The sequence below is a fragment of the Octodon degus genome, unplaced genomic scaffold, assembly GCF_000260255.1.
Source record: "Octodon degus isolate 3935 unplaced genomic scaffold, OctDeg1.0 scaffold00026, whole genome shotgun sequence".
Taxonomy (NCBI): Eukaryota; Metazoa; Chordata; class Mammalia; order Rodentia; family Octodontidae; genus Octodon; species Octodon degus.
In genome coordinates, this window is record NW_004524602.1 from 6,289,987 (window position 1) to 6,308,016 (window position 18,030).

General features: G+C 42.0%; 1 protein-coding gene across 3 annotated transcripts in view; it reads right to left on the minus strand.

Moving 5' to 3' along the window:
- Nucleotides 1-18,030, minus strand: part of Lrrc49 (leucine rich repeat containing 49) — a 157,242-nt gene that overhangs the window by 135,529 nt on the left and 3,683 nt on the right. For 2 of the 3 annotated variants that reach the window (XM_023712689.1, XM_004628769.2), the window contains exons 3-7: nt 17,065-17,152; nt 12,915-13,112; nt 12,478-12,580; nt 8,431-8,634; nt 1,539-1,605 (exon numbers count right to left, since the gene is read on the minus strand). In XM_023712689.1, the coding sequence (XP_023568457.1) occupies nt 1,539-1,605; nt 8,431-8,634; nt 12,478-12,580; nt 12,915-13,112; nt 17,065-17,152 (660 nt within the window). The remainder of the gene's footprint in view (nt 1-1,538; nt 1,606-8,430; nt 8,635-12,477; nt 12,581-12,914; nt 13,113-17,064; nt 17,153-18,030) is intronic. The other variant, XM_004628770.2, reaches the window with a different exon arrangement.

An 18,030-nucleotide genomic window follows, 5' to 3' on the forward strand; every position in this document is an offset into this window, starting at 1 on the left:
AGGGCTTTCTAATAGCAATTCTGTTAATAAACTCTTCGGTCTTTGCCATAATTGTTTCTGTGTCTTTGACAATGCATCTAGTAACTCACTTAGGCTCAAAAGATCAAAGACATCTCTGTCAAGCTGGCACAAACTGAAGGCCTCTGACTAGCTTCTTAGACTGCGCCTGTTTTTCCAAAACAGATAGAAATGTTCTAAAGACACTTGTTTTATAACCCTTCTCCAGACAACCCTTCATGCTGTAGAACCCAATTCAAAAGCACCGCCCCTGGCTGCCCCTCAACATCAACCACCTCAGATCTCGAAGAACTGAGACTGGGCTCCGCCCTGCCCACACCGGCGTCTCCTCCGGCAGCCCCGCCCCGCCCTGCCCCGCCCCTGGGCGTGGTCTCCAGGGCTCGCTCAGAGGCAGAAGGCGTCCCTCCTGGGCTGTGCGTGTGTGCGCTGACGTCACCGCGCTCCTGCGCGTAGCCCCAGCCTTTGAAAAAAGGTGAGGAGAAGTGGGTATGACCAGTGAGAAAGGGAAAGGAGAGAGGGGACGGGAAGAAAGGAAGGAAAATGAGATGAGGCGAGAGGGAGAAGGGAGTGTAAGGAAAAGGAGAGAGAAGAGAAGGAGGTGGGAGGACACTCATAGTTTCATCTTGAATAGTTTAACTTCTGACTTTAGAAAGCTGAGATCACTAAGACCATTTTTGTTGGACTATTACAACTATTTATTTATTGCTTAAATATTTTGAAACAAGATTCAAATTTTCATTTTAGTTTTTTCTTCTTGTAAATACAGAAACTTGAGACCCTACTTGTACACTGAAGGCAAAATCAGCCAGCCTCAGCATCACCTACATAGGCTTAGTCACTGTATCCCAGCCACAGAGAAATACCTCTCTCTCTCCCTCCCTCTCTCTTTCTCACCCCTTCCTCCTTTCCCTATTTCTCCCTCCCTCCCCCCTCTCATATGCATACACACATACACACATAATTTGTACAGTAGAAATGTTTCATCTTAAACTGGGGAGATAGCTCAGTAGAATAAGTGCTTGCCTGGCAAGCACAAGGTCCTGAGTTCAATTCCCAGTACCACAAAAAAAAAGATGCTTTTAAACCACCGACTATCACAAACATGCTGAAATTGTAGGATACATAACACAGATGCGCTAACAACAGCATTTTTTCATCAGTATCATGGTTCATAAATAATTGCAGCTTTGTAAAAAATGCCTATGCATATAGTGCACAGTAATGCCTATATATTGTGTATATTCAAACCACATGATATTTATTTCCCAGGTAGACTTGAAGATCCCACGTCGTGCTTAAGAACCCCTCATGATATAATTTGAAAATCATATAAATACTGCCATAAATAGAAGCATTCCAAATGTTTCATGTTTTACCTGCTATGAATAGGCTTAAATCAATGAATCAGTAAAGTAATTCTGGAAAAATTCAGTGCAAGTACAATTCTTAAAAAGTATTGTAAGACCAATTTCCCTGGATGTGTTTTCTAAAGAGAAACAAAGAAAAAGGTGTCATAATACCTGATTTCCATGAAGGTCCAAGACATCTAAGTTAATCAGATTTTCCAGATTTGAGATTTTCTTGATTCTGAAAATCAGAATAAGTTGAGTAGAAATACAGATGTATCACATCAATAAATAAAAAGATACTAAGGTGTTCAGATGAAATGCATTTCTGTAATTTACTTCTCTCTATGTCCCACAACTATGTAAATATTAAGCAACAATATATTTGCCTTTGATTTAATAACTTAAAAGTTCCAGTACCACCAGAGTAAAAGACAGTGTAAATGCCATCTCCTTAGAGAGAAGCAATTCTACTTCCAAAAACCTTAGGCAAGGAACTTACTCAAGGCCGTTCATCTTAGAATACAATCTAAAACCCTGCCTGTCCACTGAAGGCACTAAATCAGCCAGTCTTAGTATCACCTCCGACCATACCTTTACTCACCCACTCTATCCCAGCCACAGGGAAATACTTCTTGATCACTCTCCTTCTCCCTCTTCCTCTCCCCACCCTTCCCCTCCCCCTTTCTCTCTCTCCCTTCTTCCTTCTCCCTCCCTCCCTCCCATATATGCACACACAGCATACTAGACTTTGTGTATACTTTGTGCATACTAGGCAAAGACTGTACCACTGAGCTACACCCCAGTACTATACTATCTCAGGTCTGTCGGTCTATGAACAAGATAGGGTCTCACTAAGTTGCCCAGGCTTTCACTGAACTTTTGATCCTCCGGCCTTAGCCTCCCAAGTACTGACATTACAGGCATAAGTCACCTTGCTGGCCACAGGGGCCTTCGTGCTGAATCTCTACCAATGGTGGCAAACGTTTTCAAGGTTTCAGTGATAACAAACTGAGCCAGCTGAGTCACACAGCCACCACTGCACCTGCTAAGTTCATTTCTGCCTTAGGATATTTACCCTTGCTAGTCTTTCTGCCTTAATGTTTTTCTCCCAAATCAAATGGTTCAGAAACTTTGACCCTACTCTATCCTCAGCACGCACACAGTCTGTACTACCAAGTAGGCTTCTAATAAACATTTAATAAATGAATGTATGTGCTGACTAAAGGGATGAGCCTTATGTATCAGAGTATCTGTAACAAGATTATTTGTCACACAGACAAATTGAACATCACATAAGTGCTTTTTTTTTTTTAAACAAAAGGACTTGCTCTGTAATTCAGGCTGGTCTCAAACTCATGGCAAGTTTTTTTGCCTCAGCCTCCCAAATGCCGCAATTACAGGCACGTACCACCATGCTCAGCTCTGATTTGCTGTCTTGTGAAAAGCCAAAACTTTGCTATAGAACATACATGTGCATGTGCATGTACACACACACACACACACACACACACACACACACACAATGTACATATGACCTCTAGCACAGTAGCATGCTCCTATAGTCCCAGCTACTCAAGAGGCTGAGGAAGAAGAATCAGTTGAATCCAAAAGTTCGGGAGCAGCCTGGGGAGTGTTTATGGCTTGGGCTTAGATGCCCCCTGAAAGCCTCACGCAGTCACAGGTGAGGCCTTTTGAGGTGGCTGGCTCTAGAGTGCAATGCTGGGATTAAGTGTGTGCCGCTGGAATCAGAGTGAGTGATTACCAGATTAATCCACTGGTTGGTTTGCCATAGTTCTGAGTAGGATTAAGGGTGCTCCACCCTGGTGGTGAGTGCTACTCATTCTAAAGCCTGGTAGCCTGGATAAAATACAAGGGACAGAAGAGGCCAGGTGTCACCGCTTGCCACTCACTTGCTGCTTGCAGCCTTCTCCCTGCCCTGTTTGCCATGGACTAGTTCTCCTCTATAGTGCCTCTGCCATGCTGCACCGCCTTGGACCATCCAACTATGGATGAAAACCTCTACAAACCATGAGCAAACTTGGGGGGTTGGGTAGTCTCAGGAGTGAGAAAAGTAGCTCAGAGAGAAACAGCATGAGTCTATCTCGAAAAACAAAAATCCAGAATTTTATCCCTAAAATTCTCCCTCATGTACAGTCTCGAGGTTAGGCTTATCTATTGTCTTTTTCACTACTATCTTCTGTGGCTACTTTACCTGCCCAGCTTCTCCCAACTGCCCAAGTGAACTCTTTTAACAGCAGCAAATGCCATGTAATTGTCACGCTTCCTATAGATCCTACCTTCCCATATTCCATCATTCACAGGGAAAAAGGAGCAATGGCAAAAAAGACAAATTCTCGTGTTATGCAGCCCGTTCTTATCACTACATCTCTCAGTACTTCTCTTGTCATTATTTATTGCCTCAAAGCAATATTGCCTCAAACCATTTCTCCTTCCCTGAATGCTTCCAGAACCCGTATCATCCCTTGAAACTTCAGTTATATACTCATAACCATGTAAACACAATGATATAATGAAACTCCATGACTTCCCATCTTCTCTTGACCTCAGCCTTCTTACACCATGGCCAAAAGAATTGCGTCACCATGCAACTCAACCCAACTTAGCTAAGAGAAAGACTTATCACCTCCAGCACATATCAGCACTAGTTGTAGTTCTTCTCTCACCCTCTCATACATACTGTACTCCCTATGACCACAACTGTCTCCTATCTCAACACCATGACGTTGGCAGAATGTTCTCTTTTTCTAGGAAATGCCCTGAATGCCCCTTCCTCATTTCATCCTAACCATCAAAATTCTGCTGGATTCATAAGATCCATTAGCCTTCATCTCGAGCCAACTACTTAATACTATCATTTTATATATTTATTTTATCTTTTTGAGACAGGGGCTCACTATGCAGTTCAACTCACTTTATAGCCCAGGCTAGCCTCAAATTCACAGTAATCCTCCTGCCTCAGAAGTGCAGGAATAGCACATCATTTATATCTCTTGGTAATAACTAAACTAATAACCAAATCAGATGGAAACAAAACTTTTAACAAAATTTTTCCTACCTAAAGGCTTTTACATTAATGCCAATGTAACTGGAAAGATTTTTTTTTTGCACAGAAACTAAAACTGGAAAAAAAAAAAAAAAAAAGTGGGTTCACCCATCAGCTCAGCAGCCACAGGGCTCCAGGGCCATGTCACAGCCGGTCCCTAGTTATGTTAGCAAGACCAGGATATAGAACCCTCCCCGCACCTATATGAAGGCCTGGCTTTTCAGGTGTCAGAGACAAACTGTGAGTAGGAAACTTTAGGGAGCCAAAAGGAAGAAAACAGACAATCCTAGGTTCTGGCCGAGAGCTTTTATATCCATAGTCCTGAGTGACCAGACAATAGCGATCGATCGTTAGCCTGTGCTCAGAAGGGTGCTATAAAATCCGGAGAGGAAAACCAGGGGAGAATGAAGAGAGAAAAGTTAGAGAGCAGGAATATCAACAGCAGAGTGGGACAGGGAGAACTTAATTAAGGGGCTGAGTAGGGGTCTTCCTCGCTTCAGAGCAGAAGTCTGTGTGGGTAGCTGCCAAGAGGCTTGTGGCTGGTTTGGCTTTCCACTGTCCTGGACTAAAAGATGGTGCAATGCTTTGCGGTGTGGGAGGGAGAGAGCTTTAGGAGCCTGATGGGTGTGAGCAGCAGAGTCCCCCAAGGCATGAGAAGACAAGTGACAGCAGTGCCTCCCTCCCCCAGCACTCCCGGCTGCCCCGCGCTCACTGAAGGACTGCCACGGGATAGCTCAGCTCCCTCCAAGCTCGCAGGCCGGACAGCCAGCTAGGCAGGCGGAGAGCTCTTGGCAGATGTGTGAGGGATCACGGTCGCCTTTTTACAGATCCTTCAGAGCCAGGCACCACTGACATTCCTTCAACTAACATTTACTTTCTTGAAGCAACATCCACTCTCTTTGTGTAAAAACCACAGTGCAGCATGACTAGTAATAAAACCAGGAAAGTGTAGACAGAAGAAGTTAGCATTATTCTGCTTTTACTTCACCGAGATAAGAATATAACAGAAGGCTCCTAGGTTTCTTAGAGCTGGAAGAGACCCTAATTAAACACAGGCAGCGAGACTACTACTGTCTTCCAGCTACAGAGTAGCAAAACAAACATGTTGCTTCTGAGAACCACAGAGACTGAAAGTAGATGCAGGAAGAAAAAAATACATCAAGTCATAATTTTAAATGGCTAGAACCAAGACCACCACTTCGATACCATTTACAATAAGGAGTTTAAAAATATCTCGACTCAAGGCATAAAAGGAAGGCATAAAGGCAATGGTACTAAAGAATAAATATAAAGTAGACAAATCAATACCTGATGATCAGAAAGCAGTAACAAGATGTCTGGGACTGTAGTAGGAAACACCTGGACGAGAAAGTCTTAACTACACAGCAAGGTAACTTCCCTCCTTCCTGCACTGGGGGAATGGCCAGGAGGGAATGCTCCTGTGGTGTAGGCCGTAGTATCTGCCTTGGCAAAATTCACTTGGCCAGTCCACCTCCACATCAACAGAAGGAGAGAGCTGGTCTCTGAGGTCCCGATAAACTCTACTACTCCATGACTCTGTAATGTCCCCCAAATTCTCTCCAACTAACACTTAAGCTAACTCAATCTAACACTTGAGCTAACTGAGGATGATAAACTACACTGATGGGAACTTTCAGAGGAAATACAAAGGAAAAATAAGATTTCTAAATTCTGGAACATGACCCTTGGAAAAGTATCTTTTATTATCACTGGGTAGCAGGAATAGAGGGCCAAGTTAAGAACACAATAACCTGGGCTGGGGAGATAGCTTGGTGGTCTAAGTGCCTACCTGACAGGCACAAGGACCTGGGTTCAATCCCTGGTACTGCATGCTGTGCTGGCCCTGAAACCGGGCGTGGTAGTGCATGCCTGTAATTCGAGTGCTGGGGAGGCTGAGACAAGAGGATCATTATGAGTCTTGAATAATTTGGTTGGTTGGTTGGGTTTTTTTTTTTTTTTAATTTAGGACAGGGTCTACAGGGCCTACAGGGTCTCACTGTGCAGATCAGACTCGTAGTGGTCCTCCAGTTTATAGCCTCCCAAGTGCTGGGATTATAGATACACACCACCATGCACAGTCTCAATCACCATCTCAGCGCATCCTGTAGGTGGGGCCAGCATGCCAAGCCTAGGGATTGAACTCCTGCCCCTGCATCTGCCTAAGCAGGCACTTTAATCCGCTGAACTATTTGACCAGCCCTTGTTCTGTTTTTTTGTTGTTGTTGTTGGTTTTTGTTTTTGTTTTTGTTTTTTGCTCCGAATGCCTTCAGGGCAGGTTTGGCTGGCTTGAGTTGTGGGGATCGAACCACAGCAACCTGAGCCTGACTGCTTTGGTGAAGCAGCCACTTAAAGTAGAACACTGAGCTAAGGGGCGGGCCCCCATCTGTTTGTTTTTTGAGACAGGGTCTTATGATGTAGTTCAGGCTGGCACTGAACTCACTATGTAGTCCAGGCTAGCACTGAACTCACTATGTGCCCTGGGCTAGCCTTGAATTCATGGTAATCTTCCTGCCTCAGCCTCCCAAGAGGAAGATTACAGGCATGTGCCTGAATAATTTAAAATGAAGGAATCTGAGAAACTGGAGAAGCAGAAAGTTCATTCTCCTGCCTTTCTTCCCTAAGGCAGCAGAAAAACAATTCTGACCTATCTTCCTGAAAGTATGTCATAATACCCTCAGTACACATGGGTCCTGTTCTCTAGCAGGAAAAAGGGCTGTCAACATAGAAACACCAAGGATAGGCTAAACAAACAGGCCTTAGAAGCCCCTGACCCAGTGTATTACCCTTAGATCATAGCCCTTCCTTTTGTCCAGTAACATTTCTACATGACTCTCCACTTGTCATGGAAATTAAGTACAAAACAAAAAGGTTTCCCGTTTCTTAGGGGTCTTCATTTCTATGAATGACTATGCCATATACTAAATATTTACACTAAATAAATGTTACATTTTCTCTTGAAACCAGTCTTTATAATCAGGGTGTTAGTTATGAACCTTGCAATGAATGAGGCAAACATATTACTCATTTTTTGAAATTTGTTAACACAGCTCCTCTTTGTAGGTATTGTAAAAGTTGTTCAATAGATCAGAATGAAAAGGCAGAAGTAGATCTGAAAGAAATGGGCCAGCTATTGTGGTACCACAGCACAAAATGCAGCCGTATACAAGGAATTGGACAAGTGACACACAGGGTATGATGCTGAACAGCACAGACTAAAGCTACCATGGGAAAAGAATCACTAATTTCATAACCACAAAGTATCAACTGTGCACACTTAGCCACACACCAGAAGTGGCACGGGAAACACACAGGCCTAACATGAATGCACATGCTTAAAATATGTCCTAAGAAAGTAGATTTAAGGCCAAAGTTGGCCATGTAAGATATGCACTGGAAAGCAATATAAGGAAAATACTCAATAACTATTACAGGGTTTGATAAATTGCCAGACTGAATCTCATAAAATGAATCTTAATCCATTCAAATAATCTTTCAAAAATGAGTCTAGGGCCGGGGATGTAGCTCAGTGGCGCAGCGCCTGCCTAGCAAGTGTGAGGCCCACAGTTCAATTTCCAGTACCAAAAACAAAAATAGCAAAAAAAAAAAAAATGAGTCAGAAGGTTGGTGAGATAGCTCAGTGGACTAAGCGCCTACTTAGGCAAGCACAGGGACCAGGGTTCGATCCCCAGCACCCCAGGCTGCGCTGGCCCCGCCCCCAGGCACACTCAGCTGGCCATCCAGTCCCAATGTGGTAGTGCATGCCTGTAATCTCAGTGCTGGGGGAGGCTGAAAACAGGAGGATCACTATGAGTCCAACCTGCATAGTGAGACCCTATACCAAATACACAGGAAAAAAAAATTAATCTAATAGTGCAAATGGTACTAATCAATTCTGAGTTTCCACCAAAACATCGGAGGACTCTATATTAGTCCTTATGGATATTACACTACAAACAGAAACTGCTTTCCAAACAATACCTGTTTTTCCCCAACAGAAGCACACGGAGGGATCTCAGAGTAGAAAGCCCACTAATTTCTTCAATCTGATTATCATATAAATCCAAAAATATTAACCTCTGTAGATTAGAAATATTTTGGATGCGAGTTATAAAATTGTGTTGAAAGTTCAACAAACGAAGATGCTCTTCTCCATCGATGATAGGGCATACAGTCAGCTTTTGCCTAGAAAAATTGTAAAAAGTCAGTACAATTCGGGTTCAGCAGCCTGCCTCAACTCTCAAATAGCATTAAGGGTATGTTTGTGCCCCATGTTTTGAGAAATAATACACTGGACCACTTCAACTTCCATGTATTATATGACCTGTATTAATTTTACAACATGCATAAAAAAGACAATAGACTTTGATGAGGGGAATTATTAAAATTAAGTCTAATCCCTTGTTATATTAAGTAAATCTCCAATGTCAATTATTTCCCATGAAATTGACTTAACATCAGAAAACTTCCACCTGTAATTGTCTTCACTGATAAAGGTTAGATGGGCCACAGAATCGCATCACATAACCAGAGAACTGCCTTCAGCATCAACACATTGATGTAAAAGGGTGGCAGGCAACCAGCTCAGCAGAGCAAAGCATAGACTCGTAAGTTAGAGGTTTTCACAATAGCAAGAAATTCAACTATCTAGAGTTCACTTTAATGAAAAGAAAAATTGCATCTGAAGTCCGTAACGGGAAGGCAGTTTGCTAAGAAGCTTAGGTGCTAGGTTGACATGTTCAGTAATGACTTTGAACTTTTAAGGTATTTAGAGGACTCCAGGGCAGGATGGAACATTAGTAATGTATATTTTCAGCTGCACTGAAACAGTAAGCCTCCTGTGTGCAAACATTACATCACATGTGAAGTAAAGCAGTGAAGGCCCTTTGCGTAAGCACTCTACCAGTGCGGTCACAGGGCCCGCGGAGGCACTGCGTGCTGCCGCTCTGAGAGCTTCAGAGGCGTCTGCAAGGAAAACACATCTCAGTGTGAACAGCCCTAACAGAGAAGTTTATTAGAACTATTTCCTGTCAGTAAAACTCAAGTTAATGTAGAAGCTCTACAGAAAATAAATCTGTGCAACCAGCACAAGTCAGATTATGAGGGTGATAAGTATTTTCTGGAGCCAGGGAAAAATAGCTCAGTGGTTTAAGTGCCTGCCTGGCAAGCCCAAGGTCCTGAGTTCGATTCCCAGTACCAAAAAAGAAAAAAAAAAAACTCCTAAAAGAAATTATTAGCAAAAATAATGAAATGACTATTAATGGTTGATGAAAATATAACATTTTTAAAAATCAACTGAAGAAATTGGTTTAATATAAATGTTTAAAATATTAGATAATAGTTTAATGTTCTTAACAAGTAATACTTAGAATTTATCTCATTCACTAAATTATACTTATAGTGGATACTTCTTGTATATAAATTATGTATCAGCAAATTACTAGTATTCTAGTTTAAAATTTAACTGTGATAAATTGTGATCAGCTTAGGAAAAATGCAAATTGTTTCCTTTTCCTACTTAGTCTGTTTCTCTTTCTCATACTTAAACTTACTGATATCCAGCACCTTCTATTTCACCCAATTCTTGCATCATTTACCACTAACATAGGAAAAGAAAGAACTTTCTTCCTTGAAACAAAGTCACTTCCTTGGATTCCAAACACAAGCGTACCTCCCAACTCCAAGGCCCACCCCTTAACCCTATGAATCCCTGTCACTGCCAAAAGCAAGCAAGCACACACAATGAGCAACGACCCAGTGCTCTCCAGGGGAGCTTCAGCTGGCATGTCTCCACCCCATCACTGGCATTACTGCTGTGATTCCTCCTAAGAGCTGACAGGCTGGACTCCTGGTACTCCAGGCCAACCTCAACTCCCAGAACTGCCAGGGTCCAGCTCTTCCAGGCTTTCTTCTCAAGCTAGGATCCACTCTCACCCCCTCCACCACCACCATGACCACCATACTGGCTCAGAAGCCACACAGGGTGGAGAAATCACTGCTCCTACCCACTGGCATGCAAAGATTCCTAAATCACTCCCATGCTGCTGGCCCACCCAACTTTGTTGACTCCACATCCTGGTTCTGCTTCAACTGTGCCCCCATTTACTGAGTCTCTGTGGTACAGCTCTTTCACACCAGCTTCTGAAGTCAGTCTCTGCAGTCCTGGCTTTCTTGATAAGCAGGTCTCTGCCTGGTGAACGTTTGTGTCGTCCCTGAGGGGCCCATGCGGCCAAGGCTCATCTTCACAACCAAAGGTCATCCCCAATTACAACTTAGAGTCCCCAGATCCATCAATCTTGCAATACTGCTCTTAAGTCTACTGTTGCCTACAAAACGCCATGTCAGGCCTCCAAGAGCTCTTTCCCACCTCCACATGTGGTCTGTTACAACTTACTGTTTTGTGTGCAGCGCTAAGCCAAAGCTCTGGAGAGCAGAGATGTTTTCTCTGGTGGTTCTACCATCCAGTCAGGGGGCTGGATCCTGTGTCTGCCATTCTATAATGGATAACTTCTTAGATATAAAGTTGGAATTTGTTCTAAATATAGTCATTTATTCACAATTTTTTTATCTAGAGCCTATTCTGTATCATGCTGTTCTAGGTGCCAGGTATACAGAACTGCACAAAATCCCAGTGTTTGTGGAGCTTAGGGTCTAGCACAAGACATACAATAAATATAAGTAGCTGTTTAATGTGTCAGAGGATGGAAGTGCTAAGAAGCAGAATAAAGCAGAGAAGGGGGCTGAGGAGTGCGAGGGGGAAAGGAGACATTCTTCTGGAGGTGGCCAGGGAAAGTCATCCCGGAGATGATGGCACCTGAGTAAAGACTTGAAGGGGTGAGGGTCTGAGCCTGCAGAGTTGGAGGAGCTGTGTCCCTGGGAGAGGGAGGGGCTGGCACAGAAGCCTGGGGGATAGATAGGTGCGCATGGTCTACGCAGGAACAGCTGGGAGGGGAAGGGGCTGGGGCAGACTGAGAGGAAGCCTGTGCAGGAAGAGGCCAGAGCAGCAGCGGAAACTAGACTGGATGGGGCCCAAGCGGGGTAAGGACCACAGTGTAAACGGTTTCTCATCAACGCACTGTCATGGTTTCGATAAGTGTCCCCCAAGGTCCATGTGCTAAAGACTTGGTCCCCAGTTTACAGTTGCTACTGAAATGTGGTGGAGCCCACAGGCAGTGAAGCCTTAGCGGGGTATCTTAGGTTGGGAGAGGACGTCCTTGAAAGGGACACTAAGACCCCACCTTCTTCCATTTCTCTTTGGCTCCTTGACCTCTAGAAGGCAGCGGCTTGCACACCATATACTCCCACCACAATGCGCTTCCTGCCACAGGGCCAAAAGCAATGGAACCAACTGATTAGAGACAAAAAACCTGCAAACTGTCAACCAAAATACACACATCCTCCCCTTAAGCTGTTTGTCTTAGGCATTTTGTTAAGAGTTATGCAAAGCTAACCTGGTCATATTTTTAAATTGTCATAGTATGGTTTTGCTCATATGAGAAATCCAAAGTATAAATGAAATATAGAGCAACATGAAAGGCAGATGTCGGGAAACATGAAAATATATCTTTTGCAAATGGAAAGGGACAGGGAAAGGGGACATGGAAAGACCTAGGATATGTAGTGTACGCGCACCAGCTACGTACAGTGATGTAATCATTTTATGTCTAAAGATGGGGGAGGGAGGAGGAAGGGAAAGGATTAAAAAGAGAGATGTTACATTCACGCACCTACTCCTCACCCAAGGAGAATGCACACGTTACATACTGCCAGCATGTACTAATAAAATAAAATAGCCATCACACTCCTTTAAGATACAGTCAAAAACTTTTACATATAAAATTTCTTACCATACTCTGAAACGATAAACAAAACAATGGTAAAAGTGATTATACTTCAGCCAAAGAACTGGATAGCTGGGGAATAGGAGGTAGGAAGGAGGGAAGCACACACCATTCATATTTTATACCATGTCCACGTATTACACAGTCAAAAAACAAACAAACAAACAAAAAAAGAAATGTTCCTCACCTTTCTAGGGTCAACCTGTCTGAGTAAAGAATTTTCTCTTCAGAAGAACGATGAAGAATAGGAAACGACGGCATTGACGAGCTCACCAAATTAATATGATCACCTATTGAGAAGGATACACAGATTAATTGATTCAGACAAATGTTTCAAATCTTTAAAATTATAAAGTTACCATATATTTGGGCAACACTGGTATCTATACATATCTTTCTTAAAGGTGCCCAGACCTTTCTATATTTGAGATTAATTACTAAATATTTAGGGTCTTTTTCTTCCTCAAACCTAGACTATGTGTCCTTTGTATGCCAAGTCTTTCTCTTGCCTTATAAGTGGGTTGAAAATACAAAACTACGCTAGTGCTACCTTCATCCCTCGGGAATCCTGACTCCTAATGGTAAACTTGAGCTCTTATGCCTGAAATGTTAGTCCCTCATTACCAGATATATTTGGGCCAGCACTATGACAGCCCTGCCGGATTCTGGCCTTGGAAGGTGTCTGAATGGAAGAATCTCCAAACGCTGACAAGGAGCTTGTGGCAGTTTTCATCTCCAGCCCATAGAGTTCTGTCAGGTTTGTAGTGGATGAGATGCATGATGATTTACTACGAGGTGAAGGGCTTATTACTCTTCCATCTCCTTCAAAATATCAAAAAGTTTATCACAAAGCTACATAATACATGGCTTTTCTATAGGAAATACACAGAAAGTAGTTGCAAAGAGCAGATGTAAACCTCACTCTGTGACTTTTTCTTTGTGTGTTTAGCTACTACTTGTAGAAAATACTTCAAAGATATTATTAGTAGAGAATATTGCAAAGTGGATGTCAATAAATGCATTATAATTGTAGTCTACAGTCTATGGGACACCCTGATGGGCTTTATAGGCTCTTTAGTACAAAATGACCTTGACAGCAAGAAGCTTTGGATCTAGTTGTCAAACATATATAGAATTAATTTAAAAGAACAACATGTACAAAATGAAGAATAAAAACAATGTATTTGCATAAAAGTACAATATGACTATCTTCTTAATAAAGATGGATTCAGGTCAGTTAGTGGAGAGGCAGGTATTAAGATATATTCTAAATTACTAGATTAATGTAGAGAGGTCAAGAAGAAAAGGTGAGAAGCTCCAGAGAAGCAGGTGAGATTTGAATAACAGGTCACAGGTGACAACTTGAGTAGCGGAGGAAATTTTCCATCTCCCTCTATACAAAGCAAACTTCCTGAAAGCAGAAACTGATGCAAAGTACTTGAGGGCAGAAATAACCAGTAGAACAGAGCATGACGCTACGAGACAATTCTGCCACTTACACTAAACATGCAAACTCTACCACTGTGTTTCAAAATTTTACTTGAAACATTTCTTCTGTTATTATTTATTTCCTATATTACTATTTAACTTATCATACACACACTTATTTTTGAAAAATGGACCTCACTTTACACTCCTTATATTCTTGGCGGAATCTAAATTCAGTAGGCAGGGCTGGGGAGATAGCTCGGTGGTCTAGGCACCTGTTTGGCAAGCTAAAGGACCTGGGTTTCATCCCAGGCTCCAGAACCTCGGGCATGCTGAGCCAGCCACCAAAACCAGACGTGGTGGCACATATCTATAATCCCAGGGCTGGGAGACTGAGGCAGGAGGATCACTACGAGTCTGAGCTGCGTAGCAAGACCCTGTTCCAGATAAACAAATTAATTAATTAATTAATCAATTCAGTAGGCAACCAAGTAGATAAATCAATTGTTTTTCCAGTTTCCCTAGTGGTCATTTTGTGTTATCTCTATTAAAAGGAAAATAAGAAACTTTCACATTTCAGTATAAAGTGCTAAATGATGCCTCCAAGCACTAAGAGACCTAAAGGTCTGCAGTTGTTACGAACATTCCCTATACCGCAGTCCAGATGTATGGATGGGTGGATACAGAAATGTGTGCGTAGGCTAACAGGTGGCGGGATGTACAGCCAAGTCACATGCACTGTCATGTACATGTGGCCATGTGGCCTTATGTTGGAGATTATTTTGGTGACCAAAATCCTGATCCTAGATTTTCTAGTGATTTACCATAATCTTAGGAACAAAGAGTTGCTTTTGCCCCTCCACACAGTATTTTAAAATTCTTTTTATTTTATTTATTTTTTTTTTTAATTTGGCCTTTGATACAGGGTCTCACTACACTATATGCATTAACTGATCTCACTACATAGCCTGGACTCGTAGTGATCCTCCTACGGGAGCCTCCCCAGCATGGGGATTACCGGCATGCCCCACCACATCTGGTCTTGCTGGCCGGGTTGGAGCACCCCAGGCAGGGCTAGCATGACACGCGGTACCAGGGATCGAACCTGGGTCCTTGAGCTTGCCTAGGCAGGTGCTTAGACCTCTGAACTATCTCCATGGCCCTATTTTAAAATTCTCATCTAGGAAATTTAATCAATTGAGATTAGGCTAACAGAGATTTTGTTATATAGTATTTTGTGAAATAACTGGCACTTACAAAATTTCAGGGATGCTTAACAAAATCTTTTCAAAAAGCCTAAAAGATATATCAGGTTTTTGACTTGAACGAGATTAAATAAAAAATCAAATTTCTTTACTTTTGATTGAGAGTACAACTGGTTAATTTATGCTGATGGGCTGTGATATGTTCAATTAATTTTGAAAGCTATGAAACTAACTATAAAGGCTGGGTATCAGAGTGCAGGTTAAAGTCCCCAAACATTTCCTAATGAAACACTACTTAGATGTTTTCCAAAGCTTTGCGGCCTTGGAGGCAGAATGCCAAGTACACAAGGCAAGCTAAGCTGCAAGATATGTGGCCTTCTCAGTATGAGGTGGCTGAAACTACGGAAAGGCCCACTGCCAAGTGCACGTTTGGGACACAGTGATCGAGTGGCCTAGCCTATCCAGAGATTTTGAATAAAACCTTTGGAGGAAAAACCAAATAGGTTTATTCTTCCCTCAACTTCCTTTTATTTTTAAATTTATCTTGTGTCATTTACTGACATAAAATTATATTCATCTAAGATTCACAAAGTCAGTATCTCTATACTATTTTTTCATTCGAAATACCTAGAAATATTTAACCACTTAAATAAATTTACCTAAACAACCATCCACTGATCTGCACGCCAACTCCTTACTCTAACTCAAGAAAAGCTTGGGGAAAGTATTTAGGCCTGATTCATGATTTAGAGGAGAAAAAGTCTATTATTTAAATGGTGAATGTAATCGACAATGCAAGCCTTAACAAATAATCCCTAGTTGGGAATTTCCCAGTTTATATCTATAGCTCCGTGCTCTAAAACAGTGCTGGGCACGGAGCACACACCCTATAAACACACACTGACCTGGAACAAAGAAAGCACAACCACGCTCCCTGCACTGTGGAACTGCCCAGCCACGGTAAGAGTGTAAGATAAGAAGAGAGAAAAGGTAGATAGAGAAAAGATAAAACAATGAAGAAGGCCCAGAAGTACCAAAAAGAAGACAACGTCAATCAATATTCAAGAACATCTCACGGTCACTCGGTGACGAGATGGACCGTGGATCATTCTTTTTATCCAGACTCCTCGGAGGCAGAGGTAGCGCTGTCTGCAAGAATTCTGTAGTGTGTAGCAAGAGTGTATTACAGATCATGAATGACCAAGATGCAAATGTGCATAAAGGAATTTTTCCATGATTTAAAAATATATTTCAGAAATATATCCATCCAGCTCCCATTAGGCAGTATTTTTCCAGGGATAGTCTACAGACTACATCTATGAGAACCACTTATGGCATCACTGAAACACACATTTATAAATCCCGTCCCAGACCTACCAAGTCAAAATGGGGAAGATGGAGGGAGAGCACTAAGAATCTACCTTCCTTTTTTTCTTTTTCTTTCTTTTTTTTTTTTTAATATATTTGGTACAAGGCCTCACTACGCAGCTTGAACTTGTAAAGATCCTCCTGCTTTCAGCCTGGGATTACAGGCCCTGATTATAGGGGTGCACCATCACACCCAGACTCTGTGGCCCACTCAGCATGCCCGGGGGGCGGGGCCCGATGGTACGTGGTGGGGGGCAGCAAACCCTGATCCCTGCACTTGCCTAAGCAGGCACTTAGTCCACTGAGCTATCTCACTGGCCCTAGAATCTATATGCTTAACAAAAATCCTAAGTGATACCCACTACTGCTTAAGGCTTTTCATATAAAGTACCTGGAATCACCTGTGATAATAAACGGAAAAGACTGTTTCTTTTCCTATTCTTGACTTTCCATTCTTTCCACTGTTTTCTTACCCCCTAAATACTTGTATTCCCATACTGTCTTACCATCAGCCCTTTTCCTAGTTCTAATATAATATGTGGAATATTCTTTTCCTATTTTTTAATATAATCTGCATTCCAACTAAAATTAACAATGGCCTTTTCTGTATTGGAAATAATCTATGTGTTAAAGCATTTCTGACCTAAACAAATACCAAACTAATTTGGTAATCAATGAACCATTTCTAATTCAAGTTTAGATAAATAATTCACCAGTATTAATTAATATCCAGACACAATGAACTGCGCCTGATCTCTACGCGCTGATAATACCTTGCCTACTTGAGTAGTTTCTTTCAAGGTCATGCTGTAAGAGTCTACCAGGAAATGATGGTGTATCTCTATGAAGCTTGAATTCAACCTGAAAAACATATTATTTAAAAAAATAATTAGAGAATAATTTAGCAGTAAATAATGAAAATAGTTATAACAAATAATAACTGATAACACACCACCATGTAGATGAGTCTCCACAACACCATGTTAAATGAAAGAAAAAAAAACATAAAGGAACCCGTCATATGAGTCTACTGGTATGAAGTGTCTGCGGTAGGCAAGCCCACGGGATGCAAAGCATATCTGTGGCTTCCTGGGGTTTGGATGGGGAGGATGGGGAGCAACTGCTAATGGATATGACACTGTGTTTGGAGTGTCCAGGCAGAGACAATGTCACGCAGCATCATCGATGGACACGGTGCCGTTGAGTTGTGTGCATCAAAATGGCTTAAATTGGAAAACTTTTATGCGTATTTTACCACATATAAAATGAAAGTCAATTTCTTTTCTTTCTTTCTTTTGTCTTTTTGAGACAGGGTCTCACTATGCAGGTCAGGCTGGCCTTGTGCTCACTTTGTAGCTCAGGCTGATCTTGGACTCCCAACAGTCCTCCTGCCTCAGCCTCCCAAGTGCTGGGATTACAGGCGTGCTCCATCACACCTGGCCATGAAAGTCAGTTTCGTGAGATCAGGTGAAAGCGCACAGCGACCTAAGGCACGCCAATCACTCTCTCCACACCACCTTCACAAATGCAAGAACTGACTCAAAGAATTATTTTCTCAAGACATAAAAATGAAGTCAGGTTGGGAAAAATTCACTATGTTTTGATCATTAGAATTTTATTAAATGTCCGACTGTAACATAATTATAATTACAGTATAATAAGTTGTATACTTAAAGTTTTTAAGAAGGACTCTCATAAGCTGATTTTAAACAATTATCTGGTAAGACTGAGAAAAATAA